Source organism: Triticum aestivum, chromosome 1D (genome assembly GCF_018294505.1).
Source record: "Triticum aestivum cultivar Chinese Spring chromosome 1D, IWGSC CS RefSeq v2.1, whole genome shotgun sequence".
Classification (NCBI taxonomy): domain Eukaryota; kingdom Viridiplantae; phylum Streptophyta; class Magnoliopsida; order Poales; family Poaceae; genus Triticum; species Triticum aestivum.
Window position 1 is genome coordinate 357345545 of NC_057796.1, and position 20207 is coordinate 357365751.

Genomic DNA, 20207 nt, shown 5'->3' on the forward strand with positions numbered 1-20207 from the left:
TCAATCGCATTCGAAACTTGGCCACCAAGAACTCGTTTGTTGCCCATGAAGCCTGTCGGCGGTCTTGGAAGAGTCTCACACTACTATGTCCTGAAGACAATCTCCGCATATGGCTTCACTAAGGACTTCAAGTTTGATTCCAGGCCTCCACAAAATGCAAGCTGGCGCCGCACTCCCCCGATTGAAGATTCTGATCGTTCATCTTCGGCTGCAACTGTTGTTGCGAGAGTCGTCAATGAAGAAGACGACGCCACTTCACCGACCATGGCTGCACTGCATCTCAACACTGCGTCAGGCCCGTCTGCACCACCAAACTCCAATGTCGACCCTGCCCCCTCTGGGAACGAGTAGATACTATATGTCTTCAAACCTTTTTGGTCATTACTGACAAAAGGGGGAGAAGCATATGAGTTGATAGTCTTCAAGCAGGTCCTTATGGGTGGTTGCATTATTTTTTCCAAGTCTTTACAACTCTCGTCTTTTGATACATTTGGTTCTTTGAGTTGTAACACTTAAACTCGATGGCTGTTTGCTACTTCTTCTACTACTTTGTGATGCGATGATAAATCCCGCATGAAGCCATTCTGCAGACGTCCATTTTTTATTATGCATGTCATTATCTTCGTTATCTCCTTATATGCATGATGAATTGTCTTCATAAGTTAAAGAGGATCTCCACAAGTAAAACCTGCCATGTGCATTTGCATTCAAAAGCAAACTACTTATATGCACATCTTCAGGGGGAGCCTTTTGCTACTTATGAAGACAATCCCTTAATCCTTAACTTTCACATACTTTTATCCCCGTTGAAAACTTCAACCTGTTTGTCATCAATCACCAAAAAGGGGGAGATTGTAAGTGCATCTAGTGCCACCCCAGTTGGTTTTGGAGTATTGACGACAAACTTGGTTGAGGGACTAATGTGTTTGTGAGAATTGCAGGATAACATAGGTAGTAGTCCCATATTGATTCGGTTTATCTACCAGAGATGACCCCTAAAAATGTGTGAAGACATTGAAGACAATGGTGGTCTGTGAAGATATTCACAACGAAGATTATGATTTGAGAAGACATTCACATGAAGACTATGGAGTGCGAAGACATAGTTGTTTCGTAGTTTCCTTTCTTCTTTGTTGAGTCATAGGAACCATCGTATTGTTAAGTGGGGTCCAAGTGAACAAAGTCAGAGTGACTGATGTGATGCTCAACCAAAACCTATGTCTTCGAGCGAAGACAATGAGAGCAAATCTTATCCAGAATTGGATGAGTCAGCTTTACTTGTAGCCCAAGTCAAGCTGCCGCGTGTGTTTGAAATCTGACCGTTGGACACGTGTCAGTTCCTTAGTGACCCAGGGTCATTTCGGACAAATCAGGTCGGGTTGCCTCCTGGCTATAAATAGCCCACCCCCTACACCATAAATTGGTGGCTGCTCAGAGTTAGTGCACGACTTTTGTCGTTTAAGAGCAACCCACCTCCGGAGCATTTGAGAGAGAGATCATTGCGAGGACAAAGCCCAAAACACCCAGAGCCAAAGAGCGTTAGGCATCACTGAAGTCTTTCTGTCCGCGTGATCTGAAGATTTGTTACACTTAAGGAGTGTGAATCCTCCAGCCGGTTAGGCGTCGCGTTCTGAGCATCCAAGAGCCATTATGGATTGCCAGTGAACGAAGTGTGTGAAGGTTTGGAAATCTACCTTGAAGACTTACCAGAGTGATTGGGCGAGGACTAAATGTTCTTAGCTCAAGGGGAATAAGGTGAAGACTCGGTCTTCTGAGTTGCATCTCAGCCTCCCTAACCAGACGTACAATTGTCACAGCAACTGGAACTGGTCTACCAAATCCTTGTCCTCACTGAGCAACTGGTTCTATCCCTTACCTCTCTTTACTTTCAGTTGATCTTCGTAAAGTCATTTCTTGCTTGCATGATCTGATTGTCTTTACTGTGTGAAGACCATTTACTGTTTGGCTTCATACTATCTTCCATGCTGATCCATACTACCTAGCTGCTGATAGTCTTCGTGCTTTCACTTCATTGCTTACTTGACTATGGCTTGTCTAGTGTAGTCTATCTTCCACTGCATATTAATAGGTTCATTTCTACTGTTTGTCTTCGTGCTTTCACTTCATTGCTTACTTGACTATGGCTTGTCTAGTGTAGTCTATCTTCCGCTGCATATTAATAGGTTCGTTTATACTGTTTGTCTTTAAAGCCCCCGTGTTTTGAAGACTTTCATAAAAATCGCCTATTCACCCTCCCTCTAGTCGATAACTAGCACTTTCAGTATGATGCATCGAAATCGCCAAGGAAGGCACTCAAATTCACCATGCTCTCGGCCAACACCTCCGTATATGTGTAGGGCACAGTTTGGCTACAAAAATCAACAGCCAAAGCTCAAGCAAGTGTTTTGAATGACCGAAAGAAACCAAGCAAAAGAAAAATTCAATACCTCCCGTCCGTTTCATCGAATACGTTGTAGGCGTGGCCGGCGGCTTCGCCGTCAATGTGGATGCCAGAGTCAGCTGAAGGCGGAGGAGGAGCCCGACCCCTTGGTGATCGCCTTCTTCCTCGGGGCCTTCGCCCGCGCATCGGCGGGGCCGGTGGAGGCGGTCTTCTTCCTCTTGACGCGTGGAACTGGAGCAGGGCCGAAACTCGGTGGTGCCGCGCCGGCTGCGCCGCCTTGAACGAGATGGCTCCCTTGCCGCTTTCTCTTGATGGCACCGACGGGAGGAATTGGGGGGGGGGGGGGGGGCGGAGGCCCGGGCGGAAGGAGCGACGACGGTGGAGGTGGCGGCGACGCATGGTATGGCGCACCCGGGGGCGGCGGGTACTCCATCCGGCTGAATTCTGCCGCCACGAGGCCGGATAGCAAGGTCGGAGGACGGATTGGCGGCGGCAGGAGGCAGGAACCGAAGCCGACGGAAGTGGGTTTGCGCCAACCGAAAGCGGATCCGACAAAATCGGGTGAAATCCCGTTGCTATTGAGGAATTGGGCTCGCGGATTCGGGATCCCACAATTATTTTTACAGGACAGCTGTATTTAAAGGATCTATTTGGGACGGGTTTAAGAGATCCATACCGCAAACCAGTGGTTATTATAGCGGACGGCCCGGTTTGCGGGATCTGCTAGAGATGCTCGAACTACTTTATGATTTATTTTTTCAAAAAACAACCACTATTTTCCCTTAGCGCTCCACATTTCCCCCTTCGCTGCCCGGCTCGACCCAGCCCGGCGTGGTCTTTTCCCTTCTTCAAAAGTGGGCGCGGCATCCAAAAAGCCTCCCCTCGCTTCCGCTCCCTAAAAAAAAGAAAAAGAAAAAACTCCCCTCTCCCTACACGCGGGCCAGACAGCGGGAAGCCTCTCGAATTCGCTTTCCACCGCTCAGTGTCCCGCGCGACCCCCGCTCCCAAAATTCAAACGCCTCGACCGTTTCCTTCCCCACCCCCCTCCCCCTCCCCGGCCAGAGCCAGTGCCAGACCACCAATTCCACCCCCAACCCCGCAATCCCCCACACCCAAAACCAAACCCCAGCCGCTAGCTAGCGCGCACGCCACCTCAGCGTGCGCCCGCCGCCATGGCGCCCGCCGCGAAGAAGCCCCCGCTCAAGTCCAGCTCCTCGCACAACTCCGCCGCGGGGGATGCCGCCGCCGCCGCCGCCGCGGCCGCCGGGGGGAAGACCATCGAGGAGATGTACCAGAAGAAGACGCAGCTGGAGCACATCCTGCTGCGCCCGGACACCTACGTCGGCTCGGTCCAGAAGCACACGCAGCCGCTCTGGGTCTACGAGGGCGGCGCCATGGTGCAGCGCCCCGTCGCCTACGTCCCCGGCCTCTACAAGATCTTCGACGAGATCCTCGTCAACGCCGCCGATAACAAGCAGCGCGACCCCTCCATGGACTCCCTCAAGGTGGACATCGACGTCGGCGGCTGCTGCATCTCCATCTACAACAACGGGGACGGCGTGCCCGTCGAGATCCACCAGGAGGAGCGCATCTACGTGCCCGAGCTCATCTTCGGCCACCTCCTCACCAGCAGCAACTACGACGACAACGAGCGCAAGACCACCGGCGGGAGGAACGGCTACGGCGCCAAGCTCGCCAACATCTTCTCCACCGAGTTCGTCATCGAGACCGCTGATGGCCGCCGGCAGAAGAGGTACAGGCAGGTAAGACAATCATTGACCCCGTGACCGTTTTACTGCTGCTATTCTGGTTTTCGGGTCGGTGTTTGGGGCTGGATTAGTTAGATCTGGAGGCATCTAGCGAATCGATGTGCCATGTGACTCTAACGAGGTGCGGCTGGTTGTGACCACACTAGAGTTGAGGATCTGGTGGTACTGGAGTGCGAGACCGTACTTCTTATGTTTGTTGTTTAATTGGACAAACGGATGGAGATTCTGCAGGGTTGGTTCAAAGTCTCTCGTCTGTACAACCTGCTTGCATACGTTTTTTTAATTATTACTAATCCGAATCTTGTTTCCTTTGATAGTTTATAGCATTGCTCAGTATGGTTTACCATGTATATGCACATCAGTTTAAAACTACTAGGAAGACACATAGCTAATTTAAACTGACTACTAGGGTTGTAGTCTGTACACTCACTATTAACTGCAGGATTGGTACACCCAATAGTTGTATATTAACTAATGTCTCCTGAAAGTTCTTTAGGCACAGCCACCCTAATTACCAAGCGCATCATACATTGTGACATTCCTCCTTGAATGCATGTGCAGGTTTTCTCTGATAACATGGGGAAGAAGTCGGAGCCCGAGATTAAGAAGTGCAAGCAGTCAGAGAACTGGACCAAAGTTACCTTCAAGCCTGACCTTGCAAAGTTCAACATGACCGAGCTCGAAGCTGATGTTGTGGCACTCATGATGAAGCGAGTAGTTGATATGGCCGGCACCCTTGGCAAAACGGTGAAGGTTGAGTTGAATGGCGAGAAGGTGGCAGTAAAAGGCTTCTCAGATTATGTGCAACTGTATATCGACTCTGCTTCTAAAGAAGGCATGGAGCTACCAAGGTTTGAGAAAGTTTTTTTCTTACCAGTTTGAGCATCTCCATGGAAATCTCTGACAAGCACTATTTCTGATGCTCAAATTTGCCTTCCTTTCAGAATTTACCAAAAGGTAAATGATCGTTGGGAGGTGTGTGTGAGTCTAAGTGAAGGCCAGTTCCAGCAGGTAAGTGTGGGCTAGTTTCCTGTGAAGCTCCTCTGTAGTGTGTTGTTACAGTTATTCCTCATACATTCTGTTTGGATTGCAGGTCAGTTTTGTAAACGGTATTGCGACCATAAGAGGAGGAACTCACGTTGACTACGTCGCAAACCAAATTGCCAGCCATGTGATGGGCGTTGTGAACAAGAAGAACAAGCAGGCTAACATGAAGTTGCATACAGTGAAGGGCTACCTATGGGTATTTGTTAATGCGCTGATTGACAACCCTGCATTTGATTCACAGACCAAAGAGACCTTGACGACTCGTCAAGCAAGCTTTGGGTCCACATGCGAGCTCTCTGAAGAGTTCCTTAAGAAGGGTATGTGATGAGTTAACTTTGCTATCCTTGATGTGTATTGTGGATGCACCACTAATGATAATGTTCACTTCTTACAATTGCAGTCTCTAGCTCGGGTGTTGTTAGCAATCTCCTTTCTTGGGCCGAGTTCAAACTAAACAAGGAACTAAAGAAGACTGATGGAACCAAGAAGACAAGTATTGTTGGCATCCCTAAGCTGGAGGATGCAAATGACGCTGGTGGGAAGAACTCTGACAAGTGCACCTTGATCCTTACTGAAGGAGATTCAGCAAAGGCTCTAGCTGTGAGTAACACGAAACTATTAAATGCCATAGCATACAGTTTCACTGTCATACTGAAGAGTTCAGCCTGTTTTCTCTGCAGATGGCTGGTATAGGTGTAGTAGGAAGGGACCACTATGGCGTGTTTCCTCTCAGGGGTAAATTATTAAATGTGAGAGAAGCAAGCCATAAGCAGCTAATGGAGAATGCAGAGATCCAGAATATAAAGAAAATTTTAGGTCTGCAGCATGAAAAGAAGTATGATAGTACAAAGGGCTTGAGATACGGCCACCTAATGATAATGACAGATCAGGTTTGCCTGACAACGTCTCCAATTTATCTCAATTAGTCAAAGTGAAGTTGTTTCTTGGCTTAGATTGAACTGATGAAATTTCAGGACCATGATGGTTCCCACATCAAAGGGTTGCTGATCAATTTCATTCACAAAGAGTGGCCATCTCTCCTCAAAGTTCCTTCTTTCTTGGTTGAGTTCATCACTCCAATTATCAAGGTAGGCAATTCTTTTGGTCGTTGTCAAATGTATTTGTGTGTGTTAAGATACACATTAATACATATTAAATCCTAATATTTATCATTCAGTTTTTTATATTTCTCCCTGCCGATCAAATTGGTATTGTCACTCCAGTAAAAAAATAATGCTTTCGTTAATTTGTCCAGGCAACCAAGGGCAAAGCTGTCAAGTCATTTTACTCTATGCCAGACTATGAAGCATGGAAAGAGAGCTTAGGTGGAAGTGCAAGTTCGTGGACTATAAAGTACTACAAGGTGCGCCTTTTGCCCCTTATTCAGTTCTTGCATGGTTTCGCAAAATTTGGTGTTTCCCCCCTTATTTTTACTGGAAGGAGCTATAACAAAGATGGCTGTAGTTATTTTTTGGTTTTGATAAGAGTTTTGACTGGTACAGGGGCTGGGAACCAGCACAGCTCAAGAAGGTCGGGATTACTTTGAAGATATTACCCATCATAAGAAGGATTTTGTCTGGGCAGATGACAAAGAAGATGGTGAGGCTATTGAGTTAGCATTCAGCAAGAAAAAGATTGCTGAGAGGAAGGACTGGCTGACCAACTATCAGGTTTAATATTTGCATCATTTCCCTGTTTGAAACAAGTCCCTTATTCTGTATCAATAGTAACACACAAACCATATTGCAGCCTGGAACTTGCCTTGACCAACGGGAGAAACGCATCAAGTACAGTGATTTTATCAACAAAGAGCTGATACTCTTCTCGATGGCAGACCTTGAACGGTCAATACCTTCAATGGTCGACGGCTTTAAACCAGGACAGAGGAAGATTTTGTTTTGCTCGTTCAAGAAGAATTTGGTTAAAGAATCAAAGGTCTGCCAAAGAGTTTTTGAATTTGTGTATTGGAATCATCATGCATGTTCCTTAATTTGTTACCGTTATTGGCTACAGGTGGCACAGTTTATTGGTTATGTGTCAGAACACTCAGCATACCACCATGGTGAGCAGAGTCTAGCAAGCACAATTATAGGAATGGCTCAGGATTTTGTTGGCAGCAATAATATCAATCTTTTGGAGCCCCGTGGCCAGTTTGGTACCAGAAATGCGGTGGGTTAGCTTTTGTTAAAGCCAAGTACCATATGACTCTGTTTGTAACGGGTTCTCATGCTTCTTTGCTTGTTTACATTCATTTCAGGGGGGCAAAGATGCTGCTAGTGCTAGGTACATCTTCACCAGATTGCAACCTATCACCCGCTTAATTTTTCCAAAGGATGATGATGTTCTTCTGAACTATTTGAATGAAGATGGGCAGTCAATTGAACCCAGTTGGTAATATATATATTATCTCTTCGAACATTCATCCTGCCAATTATGATTGCAATTCAATTCATTTTTGTGTACCTAAAATATGCCATGTTATGTTCAGGTATATGCCAATCATTCCCATGGTTTTGGTCAATGGAAGTGAAGGCATTGGCACTGGATGGAGCACCTATGTCCCAAACTACAATCCAAGAGACATTATTGCTAATCTGAAAAGGTTGCTAAATAACGAGACTATCGTACCAATGGTTCCTTGGTACAGGGGGTTCAAGGTCTGTGCAATGCTTTTACTAGCATATTTCTGTTACATTGACAGTTTGACTGCTTTAATGCAACAAATGATTTTGATGCAAAATTTTGTTCATCACCTGACAGGGCTCTTTGAAGGAGACAAGTTCAAAGGCAACTGGTGTGACATATACCATCACTGGTGTTATAGAGGAAGTTCCTGACACCAGGCTTAAAATTACTGAGCTTCCTGTCCGCCGCTGGACTACAGATTACAAAGAGTTTCTTGAATCCATGTGTCCTATTCCTATTAAGGAAAAGGAAAAGAGCAAGGACAAGAACAAGGAAAAGAAGAAGGACAAGGACAAGGACAAGGAAAAGGAAAAGGAAAAGAGCAAGGAGCCACCATTGTTAGAGGTAGTTAATTGTACAAATAGTTCATTCTCTTGGGGTTTCAGATGTTTTGACTTTCTTGAACTGAACCAATTTACAGGAAATAAGGTCGCAGTGTGATCATGCGGATGTAGATTTTGAGCTCATCCTGACGGAGCAAAACATGAATATAGCTAAGCAAGAAGGCCTTGAGAAGAAATTCAAGCTGACTACCACAATAGGAACAACAAACATGCACTTGTTTGACTCAAATGGTAAAATCCGAAAATATGACACCCCAGAGGACGGTGAGTATATCTAACATGGACCTGTATTATAGTTACAAGTCTTTTTTCGTGTGGTTTTGTCACTGAAATTATGTTAACTTTGCAGTACTTAAAGAGTTCTTTGACTTGAGGCTCGACTTCTATGTCAGACGAAAGGTACATGTTGACCTTTTCCTTTGGTTGTTCATTTACAAACTACTGTAATAACTAACTAACATATGCTGTGCAGAAACTGACTTTTTCCTTTGGTTGTTCATTTACAAAGTACTGTACTAACTATGTAACATATGCTGTGCAGAAAGTAATGTTGGAAAACATGGGGATTGAGTTGCTGAAGTATAAGAATAAAGTTAGGTTTATTCTCGCTGTTATTTCTGGGGACATCATAGTCAATAACAGGAAGAGGGCAGAGCTATTCCAGGAGCTGAAGCAGAAGAAATATGATCCTTTCCCAAAGAAAAAACCCACGGCCGAGCCAGTAGCTGTAGGATCTACAGAAGTAGATGAAGAAAATGATGAGAGTCCTGCTGAAGCTGCAGCAAGTGATTATGAGTATCTTCTCGCAATGTCAATTGGTACCTTGACTATGGAGAAGGTGAAGGAGCTCATTGCGCAGCAGGATAAGGTAGAGGAAGATCTGAATATCCTGAGTAATACAGAGCCAAATACTCTTTGGCTGAGAGACCTTGATGCTCTTGAGAAGGAACTGGATGTAAGTTGTGTTTCTCTCTATTGTTATGTTTTCTTTTTCCTCTTGAGCAGGTTTTGCTTGACGTCATGTGTTTCACTGCTCTTCTCACTCACTGACTTTGATACAGGTGCTTGATGCAAAACTTGAAGCTGAACAGAATGACAGATCACGTAAGCGCGCCAAAAACGCGAAGGAATCTAATGCAGCACCCAAGAGACAGCCTAAGAAGGCTGCGGCCAAGTCTCAGAAGGTACAGAGTAACACAAGCGATACATTTCTTGAATTGCAGAGGACTAGGCAGTACCTGTTGCTCTTTACTGATAAAACAATCAAATTTTCAAGGCAAATTTGGCTGGGAGCGACGATGAAGATTTTGAACCACCGAATCCGAAACCTGCAGCGCAAAAGAAGAAACCACCACCCAAGAAGGTTGGTTCCTTGATCAAGCCTTTTCTCATTGTGTGTGGCATAGTTTATTTTTGCTGCTTTAACAAGTCAATTTAACAATTTCATAGGCAAGTGCACCGGTGAAAGATGAAGAGGACGACGAATTGGCTGTTCTCAAAGACCGTCTGGCTGCTTATAATCTTGAGGACTCCTCTCCAGAACCTAATGGTAATGGCCACTGACATAATGTTGCGTTTGTGAACATAAGATATCCATATTTTAGAAGTTTAAGCTGATGGCGTAACCACTTGTGCAGCCATGGAAACAGAACAGCAGCAGAAAGGAAAGAAAGGGAGGAACGGACCAAGCAAGAGAGGCGCAGCGAAGAAGGCCATGTCATCCCTAGCCGAGTCCTCTGATGAAGACATGGCAGAGCCCCGCCATGAGAGCGAGGGTGGGGGGTCTTCCATGGAAGTTGAGAAGAAGACCAAAGGAAGAAAGCCTGCTGCCGAGAAGCCGAAGGCTACCACCATCAGGAAGAGGGCGCCAGCTCAGAGCAAAGTCATGAAGCAGAAAGTGATGGAGGAAATATTCAAGCCTACCGATGACAGCAACCTCAGTGCTCCTTCACCCGAGAAGAAGGTGCGGAGGATCAGGTCCTCCCCCTTCAACAAGAAGAGCGGCTCGCTTCTGCAGAGAGAGGCGGGCGCTTCAACAGGGGCAGAGGATGCCGAGGCTCCTCCCTCCGGCAGCTCTGCCGAGCCAGTTGCACCGAGGAGGACAGTAAGGGAGAGGAAGGTGGCGATAGTCTACGCCGATTCCGGGAGCGACGATGATGAGGAGTCCGAGGATGAAGATGCGTCGGAGCCGAGCGAATCTGACTACTCCGGTGAGGACTAGAGTACTAGACTCCTTAGCTCAGCTGCTCAAACAGAGTGTGGAATTGGAGTGCAGTGTGACTAGTTTCTAAGACATTTGGTTAGCTAATATGATGTGTTGGTGTGCTCAGGTGCATTTCTTGTGCGTCTTGTGTTTATGTTAGATGTGTGTACTCAGATCAAAACAAGGTTTGGAAGCTATGTGTTGTTGCTTACAGTTTCTCCATGGCTTCTGTTCCTTGGTCTGTGAGCTTGCATCATTGTTCAGTCTATCAATACTGAGAGTTTATTTATATCTTCTAGAGTCATTTTTTTCATTATTCGCTTTCTTTTTATTCAGTTGTGAGCTTGCATTGCGATGGCCTTATTCTCAGTATTTCCACACATATCATATTTTTCCTTTAAGTGGGATTGAGTACATGTAGATATGGTCATTCAGTCTAATACCTCAGTCTTTTAGCTCCTCATTTTTCAGTTTTTAGTCTTCATGACCGATGAACAAATCATGGAAAATCATGGGATTGAGCACATTTCAATGCATTCCAAACCACACTGTTTATCAAAACGAATGGAGAAGAAGCAATCCACATAGCACATGCAATTCAGGTTCGTAACAGAAAACCCAAAAAAAAACCCATGGACCCATGGTTTCCAGGTCATCTCGGCCGCCGAATCCAAAAACCACAGGAACAGCAAGAGCTGCTTCTTGTAACCACATAACTTTCCAATTGTGTCGAGGAAAAACCCTTGCCCTGCTAGCTGACGACATTTTCCAAGACAAGAAAAACATTGCGTGACATTCTAGGTTTCATGTAGCTGACTCAAGCATTTAAGCAAGCAATAACAGAAGTACGCCTGATATGCTAAACAGAAATACAGTTCGCGCTCAACATGATCAGGATGAATTCGACATGAGAACCACAGTCAGACATGGTAGCTTGCACGATTCGCACTTAAACTACATAACAGATAAGAAACCAACTCAAGAAACTGAAATACAGATTCGCTAGCCACATTATCATGATGAACTGAACGAGGACAACCACAACTGATCACAATTGACTTGCACCCTTCATGCTTAAAACTCCTCAACAGAAACAAAACACAACCTGGTATTAGTAGCTTGGATGGAAGAAGCCAATGGCAGCAGACTAAAGATGATGGGTTTGCCCATTTTGCAATTCATCACTATTGAGCGGCACATCAGAGATCAGTGGGTCTTCGATAGCGCCAACAATATGCCACGATCTGAAAAAAAAATACAAAGCAGAAAACTCTTAACCAACTGTCCATCTCAGACTTTATAATTTGACGTGCGGCTGTATGTATAACTAGTTCCAAAGGTTACAGGACTGCATTTGACATGTGAGCTTCAGCTATACCAGAAAGTAATTTAATGCATCTTAACGAAAAATTTGACATGTGAGCTTCAGCGGTAAAGTGATACTCTTTTTTAACAATGCAATATCAACAAGGTTGAATAAATATTTAGCAATCTCTTTTTTAACCAAGGTTGACAAAATACTTAGCAATCTCTATTTGAACCTAGCATGCACTTCATGCTTCACCAACTATTTGACCAATCAACAGCAGTAGCAAAAAAAGAGACATTTTATTCCAGGGGTAATGTTGCATATATATAATAGCACAGAAGAATAACCGGACCTGAGTCCACAATTGAAAAAATGGCTACAAAAACAAGAGGTGACTTATTTTATGACAGGACATCCCAACATCAGTTTCCAAGTTTTTAGTAAAAGTGAAAAACATCCGAGTTCCACACCTGTTAGAATCTACTCCCTCCGTCCCATAATATAAGAGCGTTTTTGACACTACACTAGTGTAAAAAATGCTCTTATATTATGGGACGGAGGGAGTATTTACAAATGCTAAATGCTTTGTGGTGAAACTAAGTTCCTTGTCCACCAATTGTTTTTCCAAGAAGTCTGGTACTGCTACTTGACATATCTTTTAAAGACAAGATCAACATTGAAGTCATACTAAAATTTCATGAAAGGGAGACGACATAGATTACACATAATTTCTGTTCCAAGTAGCTGAGCCAAGAATTAGGCAAACAGCAGCTGAAATATGCCTCATGTATTAAGCTGAAATACAACCTTTTGACATTATGATCAGGACGAATTCAACAAGACAACATCAATTGATTGCAAGGACTTGCACAGTTTGTAAGTAAACTGTTGAACAGAGAATAAACGACTTCACACTTCATAATAGCAGCTCTAAAAGAAACCAGCAGCACACTTTGATCAGCTAATCCGTATTAGCGATAACAATGTGCCATGATTTAAAATATATCATGTACAAAACTCATAACCAACTCCAAGTCAGCATTTTACTTTGGTGAGCTATATGCTAGTACCAATTTCAATGGTTACAATACTGGGTTTGAGATGTGACCTTCAGCTATGCCACAAAATAAGAGATGGTTATTTATAAGAAAGTCTGAGTGAAGGTACTAGGATAGTACGAGACCAACATGTTTGTGTACATATTTAGCAATTCGACCAATGCATGGTCATGGTCCTTCACATGTCAAATCTCATATCATAAACTACATTATGTTTGCCAGCGTCATATATTAAGTTTTCTCTATCACAGAGAATTGTCCTTGGCAAGATTCATATGTGAATATATATATAACAAACATATATTACTTTCACTACGACTAATTGTTCACAACCAACTAAATAAGCAAACATACAGAAGCCGTAACGAAAATGCAAGACAATATACAAGAAGCAAGGTCTAGCAGCAATACCTGGAGTGTAGAAGCTCATGTAGGGTAGGACGCTAAAGTACTGTGCGGGCTCATCAACCTTCCTGACTCGCCCTGACTTCAGCTCTAGAGTGAATAAGCCAGCATCTGTGTTTATGAAGATGACACCCACACCCTCTGCGGAACCAACCACAAATGGTTGGTAATCTGGATCCACAACGGGCACAATTGTCTCCAGCTCGATGCTCCTGCATTTTACCCATTCAGCAGCTGCTTCTGAATTCACCTTCCTTGACCACATATAAAGACTAGAACTCTCAGTGCAGGCAAACCCCAGCGAACTGTCCTCCATCACCATGAGAGCAATTGGGCTCCTAGTGTGTGGCGGCGGGTTAATCATGGATAAGCAGTTGTTTGGCAAGTCGTACTTGACGATTTTGTGAGCAGACCAAAGCGTGAAGTAGACCTCATCTCCAATGACGGCTACTCGGCGAGGCATGACATAGGGTAGGTGGTGGAGGTTTTCTGCAATGTCATCTCGCATGTGCTGGGCATAGCATTCGCAACCATCGTCGAGAGATACTGGCGCACTCCACGCACCTGTCACCGACGAGTACACGCTCGCCTTAACGATACGGTCGTCGTCGTCGGTGGCCAGGAAGGCCACGCGGAAGGGGCCGCCTTGGCAGTCGAGATGTTGGCAGCCATCGGCGGCGCAGAAGACCGCGGCGGTGCAGATGAGCCAGACGATGCCCGGCGCGGGCAGGACGTGCCGGTCGCCCGTGACGGGGTCCGAGACGACGAAGACCAGGCGCTCGTCCTGCACCATGTGGATGAGCACGCGGCCGTGGCGGCAGTCGAGGGGAACGGGGTGCTTGCCCTGGCCGTCGGAGTCCGGGTAGGGGAAGTCCGGCATCGAGGTGGTGGAGGTGAAGCGGGGCGCGGGCCTTTCTTGGAGGACCTGGAACTGTTGGAGGAGGCCGAGGAGGGGAGGGGCTCCGTGGAAAGCGCGGTAGCGGCGGCGGAAGGAGGGGTCGCAGACGACGCGGAGCCACGACTTGCAGACGAGGGCGGCGCGGAAGAGGTGCTCGGGCTCAGAAGGAGGAAGGAGGAGGAGGACTTTAAAAAATCGCCGACGAGCTCGTCCATCAGCTCCGGCGGTGGGGCCGTGGTGCCGTCGGCGGAATTAGGGATGGCACCCGCAGGTATGGGTACGGGTGGAGCTACCCGATACCTTTACCCGTCCGCCCTGATTTTACCCATCATTTATACCCATACCTGTCAAGGGTACAATTTTTCTTCATACCCGTTACCCGACAGGGTATATGCGCGGGTAATAATGCGGAGTAGAAAATAGTTGTAAAAAGCAACATACGATCAAATTATTAATAGCAACATATTTTAAACAACAATGTACAACAACATATTCTCATAAACAAAAATACTTGCCTATAAAGTGACATATAAAAATGTTAAACAAGAGCACATAATCATAAATAACAACACATATGCATACACTTTAAGTTCACGAAATCATGATAAATTATAGAGATAATTTGAATATACATTAGAGTTTTTACCTAACGTGATTAGGAGGGGAAATAAATACATTGGGATATTAACGGAAACCCACCTGTCAACATTTTAGATGGTACATGGGTACACGGGCATAGGTTATACGATCCCATACCCGTACCCTCTCTACCCGATGGGCATGATATTTTCCCATTTAAGTATGCATGAGTAATTTTTTATCCCATATCCTTACCCTAATAGGGTTTTTACCCACAGGGTACACGGATAATGGGTACCCATTGCCATCCCTAGCCGGAATGGGTGGGAGGCGCCGCCGGGTCGGTGGGTCGGGGAGGAGGCGAAGAAGCGAGTGAGAGCGTGAGACGGCCCGCTCTACTTGGTTCGGCTCGACCAGGTCTGGGCCGCGTGTGGTCTCGCTCAATAGAAAATCATAAGACCTCCTAGTCTGCCGGGACGGAATTTCCTATTGGACGCTCGTTGCGTCAAAGTGTCGCTCTTTCGCACAGACCTAGCGATCGAGGGATGTCATGGGCCAGCCCATTTAACGTGTTTGCAGCGTTTCTGGTTTTGAGAACCTTCTAGAGTGGACTCAAAAAAGGGAACCTTCTAGAGTAACCCAGACGGTTTTTTCTGGTTTTTGGAATCTTCTAGAAGGTTCCTGAACCGGCCTTTTCTTTTTCAGTTTCTTTTTCGTTTTTTGTTTTTCTGTTTCTCTTCTTTTTCGTTTTTTCTGTTTCTTTCTTTTTCCTTTTTTGTTTTACTTTTTTATTTTCAAGTTTATTTTTCTTTTTCATTTTTTTCGAAATTTCAAATACTATTCAGAATTTCAAAAATGTCCCTGGTTTTCAAAAATTGTTCATAATTTCGAAAAATGTTCGTGGTTTCAAAAAATGTACCTGTTTTTCAAAATTTGTTCACAAATTCAAAAAATGTTCCCGTTTTCAAAATTTGTTCACCAATTCAAAAAATGTTCGTGGTTTCAAAAAATTTGTTCCGAATTCCAAAAAAAGTTCCTGTTTTTTAAATTTTGTTCACAAATTCAAAAAATGTTCAGAATTTCAAAAAATATTTTAGTTTTGAAGATTTGTTCACCAATTCAGAAAAAAGTTCATGTTTAAAATAATGTTTGCAATTTCAATAAATGTTCCCATGTTTCAAATTTTGTTCGCATTTCCAAAAAATCATACAATACAAATTTTGTTTGTATTAAAAATGTTCTGTTTTAATTTTTTTTCTGAACTTAAAAAATGTTCATGTTTTCCATTTTTGTTCAGTACTTAAAATCTGTTCGTGATCTCTGGGAATATTCAGAAATTTGAAGAAAGGTTCACATTTTTTCGTAATTTGTTTGTTTTTTCAGAAATGGTTAAACTTTTATTTTTTTTGCGTTTTAGAAAACTGTTCAGGATTTGTTCGTGTTTAATTTTTAAAGTGGAATGTCAAAAAATCTTTACTTCTAAAAAAAGGAATATAATGAAATCACGACATTTCAAAACTGCTCGCAATTTTTAAGAAATGTTTTTTCAAATCTCAATGCTTTCTGTGCGGTCTTATTATATTTTGCACCTCTTATAGCCAGCTGTTGTTGTTTGGTACTGGCGAAGGGCTCGCTGTCTGTTGCATGAGGTTCCGGGTTCAAATACCGTCAGTCTCTATTGTTTTTATGCCCTTTTTATGTCGCGCGACAGGAATCAGATTGGGCCGGCCCAGTAGCGCGTTTCCACTGTGCGTCGAGCTGCTGTGAAAATACCCCCTGCGGGGACCTCCAATACCCCCCTATTTGCCGCACCATGCAGAAAATTGTCGGGGCTTCGCACATGGCGACCGCAGCTGGGCCGACACATTTGCTTTTTATTTTTTTCTGTTTCTTTTCTTTCCTTGTTTATTCTTTTTGTCGATTTTAATTCTCGTTTTGAAAAAATGTTCACACATATAAAAATGTTTGTAATTTTATAAATTTATCAAATTTCCAAAAAGTGTTCTTGTTTTCAACTTTTGTTTAGAATTTTCGAAAAATCTTCATAAATTCAACAAAGATTAGAATTTAAAAAGTATTCGCTTCTTTTTAAAAAAGTTCGAAATTAAAAAAATGAATTTAAAAAATGTTTGCATTTTTTTCACAAATTCAAAAAATGTTGCTGTTTTAGAAATTTTCCTACAAATTCAGAAAACAATCATGTTTTCACAAGAAATTCTAAAATTCATAAATTGTTTGGGGAATTTCATAAAATATCCTTGTCAAATATATTGTTCGTAATTTCAAAAAATGTTTGCGTTCCGGGAGCGACAATGAGGAGTCCGAGGATGAAGATGCATCGGAACCGAGTGAATCTGACTACTCCGGTGTAGACTAGTGCACTAGACTCCTTAGCTCAGCTGCCCAAACGGTGTGTGAACATGCAGTGTGACTGGTTTCTAAGACATTTGGTTAGCTAATCTGATGCATTGGTGCTTTGCTCAGGTGCATCTCTTGTGCGTCATATGTTTATGTTAGATGTGTGTACCGAGATCACAAGAACGTTTGGAAGCTATGTGTGTTGCTTACAGTCTCTCCATGGCTTCTGTTCCTTGGTCTGTGAGGTTGTATCATTGTTCAGTCTATCAATATTGGGAGTTTATTTATATCTGTCTTATTCTACAGTCCTTTTTTCATTATATATTAAGTTTATTTTTATTCAGTTGTGAGCTTGCATGGCGACGGCCTTATTCTCAGTATTTTCACATATATCATATTTGAGTATATGTAGCTATGGTCATTCAGGTTCACTCAGTCCAGTACCTCAGTTGTAGCTCCTTATTTTTCTTCAGTTTTCAGTTTCCAGTCTAGTGCGGCAATGATTATGAAGGCAGTCTATCCTTCATTTTGGAATTGACAAAAAAAGCAGCGCACCCAGAGTTAGGCCACTCTTTTCTTTTGGAAGTTTGAATTTTCTTTTTGCAGATGATGATTTTCAATTGCACCGCCGGTGAATTTCAAGTGCAACCAGATTGTAAATCAGTCACCTACTCACCTCGGCCGATTTTGTACACGATGAAAGGAAACTATCCTTTGCTTTCTATCCTAAATATAAGTATTTTTAGAGATTTCAATATAGACTACATACGGAGCAAAAATAGTGAATGTACACTCTAAACTATGTCTATATACTGTATGTATCCATTGAAATCTTTAAAAAAACTTATATTTAGGAACGGATGGAGTATAAAGCAGGGCAAGATAATTAGCAGACCTTTTTGACTAGGCAGGAAAGAGAAGTGCGGGCGCAACAGAAGTGTGACAATAGCCATTTCATGATAGAACGCCGAATCCTCTTCCAAATAATCAATTGGGAATAAATGAAAAGGTAAAAAATGATTAGCTGGTGTAATCTTGTTGGGCGTTGCCAACTAGACGCGGTTCAAACATTGTATAATTAAACCATGCGCCAAACAACTCTACTCTATCATCTCCGACAGCAACCCGACATGATATACGAACGAAAAAAACACTTCCAGAACATAGTTAAAACACAAGCCAGCATAGATAAAATCAAAACAAAACAATCAATCGTAAATAATCTACTTGATACAAAGGAGTTAATCTCACGAGCGAAGAACGACGCTGTTAGCCTCTAGTCTCTATCATGTGTTCTGTAGTCCTTCCCTGGAACATTCTTCTCTTCAGGAAGGACGTGGGATAATGTTGGGATACAATATTAGCATCTGGTCCCACCGGTTAGTATCTGTAACCCTTCAACCAACCATGCCACATTCTTTCTTTCCACCACGCGCACTATATTTCCGCGGACGACCAGTTCGTTTTGTTAACCAGCTAATCAAGGGGGAAGAAGCGGGTCACAGCTTATAGTGCGCCGTAACCTGCCACGGCAAGCAATGGACATGTTCTCGACCAATCCCAAGACGTCATCTCAAAGCAAAAGTCGCCCAGCCAAATTCCTACCCCGGACGAAACTTTCAGCAGCTGCTATACCTAAGAAGCCACAGCCATTAGAGAACGCATACATTGCCAAATCGCGACATCATCGAACCGTAAAATAACTCAGCAGCAAGGCGTCGCACGCAAAAGACTCGGGCGCCGCTCGCGATGTGTTGTGATGTGACGTGACGACAGATAACGCTGTGTATTAGGATAGGATTGAATTTGCCATTAGCGTTGGTTGTGAGAAGGCGACATGTGCGTATTTTAGGAGATCATTCATTCAGTATTCTGGGAAAACTAGCATGCAACTGACGGTCTTGATTGACGCAGAAATGGTATGCATGTGATCTGCGCCGTCCGCCTGAATTGATGATCTTCTACTTATTTCTTTCCCTCCAACTGGCGTGCAACTACTACTGCTTACCATTTCAATCCGCGTGGGGCTGGCTGAGGATGGAGGAGCTCGGTCGGTATAAAATGGCCCACTCAACCAATCTCCCGACCCCTAGAGGCGAGAGGCTGAGAGGTCAAGAGTAGGCTGAACCCGCCCACACACACCCATTCCTCACCAACCCCACCTCTCGACTATCACCTCACGATCATGGGCAGTTCACGGGTGGAAGGCCTCATCCCCTTCATCTACAAGGCCATCAAGGAGCACCGCCGGAGCAGCAGCCGGGCCGCCTACCGGGGCGCGGAGGCGGAGGACGACGTGGACCTCGGCGACACGGACCAGAGGCGGCGCTGGCTGGAGCAGGAGCTGCGGTCACCGCTCAACGCCGCCGCCGCCCCGGCGTCGACACAGGCGCACGGGCGGAACCGGTCGCTGGAGGAGCTGGCCGGCCAGGTGGGGCTCTCGCCGGGCCGGCGGCTGCCGCTGCCCAAGGCCAGGAGCGTCCGCGCCTTCGCCTGCATCGGCGCCGGCGCCGCGTGACCGCCGAACACGTACGTGCTTAGTGCTTACGCGTACGCCGTAGTCCGGTAGATGCGTACTTTGGATTCATGCTTTGTGGGTCAAGTGCAGTAGTAGTGCAAGTTTTGGTTGAAGCTGTGCATACGTACGAGTGATTCAGTAATATATATGGCAGGAGTTGGAGATTGTAAACCAACACATACTTCTCGTTTCAATTTTGTTTCTCAAATCCTCGTGTTATTCTTAGCACCACCACTTGGCTTGATATATTGCTGAGAAAGGTTGCCTCATCTTCTTCTTTTTTTCCAGAAAACGTTGGTTCCAACCAAGATATATTGCCGGATGTTGTTGCCTTTTCTTATGATGAAATCTATGTGTAACAATAGTAATCATTTAAAATTCAGAATGGTACGGACCATGACATAACAAGCGAAAATCAAACCTGATTAATTAGCTTCTTCTTCGGCAAAAACAAACATAATTATTTGTATTTTTTTGCGGGAAAAACAAACAAAATTAATTAGCTTCTTCTTCGGCCAAAACATGGACGGCCCGTTGTCGCTCTCAACCCGGTAAAAGACTAGCCGTAAAGGAAGAAGAACATCAAGCATCTGCGCACAAGCCTGGATTTTGAATTCATTCGTGTGATTCTCA

At 44.4% G+C, this 20207-nt stretch overlaps 3 protein-coding genes across 3 annotated transcripts; 2 read left to right on the forward strand and 1 right to left on the reverse strand.

The window, feature by feature from the left end:
- The first annotated feature begins 3453 nt into the window (after positions 1 to 3453).
- On the forward strand, positions 3454 to 10740 carry LOC123182041 (DNA topoisomerase 2). The gene is made up of 21 exons (XM_044594495.1): positions 3454 to 4164; positions 4732 to 5021; positions 5115 to 5181; positions 5264 to 5534; positions 5618 to 5817; positions 5898 to 6107; positions 6192 to 6305; positions 6473 to 6580; positions 6720 to 6887; positions 6967 to 7152; positions 7231 to 7386; positions 7475 to 7608; positions 7706 to 7874; positions 7978 to 8247; positions 8324 to 8510; positions 8596 to 8645; positions 8788 to 9201; positions 9308 to 9430; positions 9523 to 9609; positions 9696 to 9795; positions 9884 to 10740. The coding sequence occupies exons 1-21, from the start codon at positions 3574 to 3576 to the stop codon at positions 10465 to 10467; spliced, it is 4479 nt and encodes a 1492-aa protein (XP_044450430.1). The 5' UTR covers positions 3454 to 3573; the 3' UTR covers positions 10468 to 10740.
- Positions 10741 to 11273: 533 nt separating this feature from the next.
- On the reverse strand, positions 11274 to 14488 carry LOC123182042 (uncharacterized). The gene is made up of 2 exons (XM_044594496.1): positions 13228 to 14488; positions 11274 to 11693 (listed from the first exon to the last, which is right to left on the reverse strand). The coding sequence occupies exons 1-2, from the start codon at positions 14099 to 14101 to the stop codon at positions 11656 to 11658; spliced, it is 912 nt and encodes a 303-aa protein (XP_044450431.1). The 5' UTR covers positions 14102 to 14488; the 3' UTR covers positions 11274 to 11655.
- Positions 14489 to 19084: 4596 nt separating this feature from the next.
- LOC123169951 (uncharacterized) lies at positions 19085 to 19782 on the forward strand. The gene has a single exon (XM_044587804.1). The coding sequence runs from the start codon at positions 19242 to 19244 to the stop codon at positions 19572 to 19574; it is 333 nt and encodes a 110-aa protein (XP_044443739.1). The 5' UTR covers positions 19085 to 19241; the 3' UTR covers positions 19575 to 19782.
- Positions 19783 to 20207: the final 425 nt, after the last annotated feature.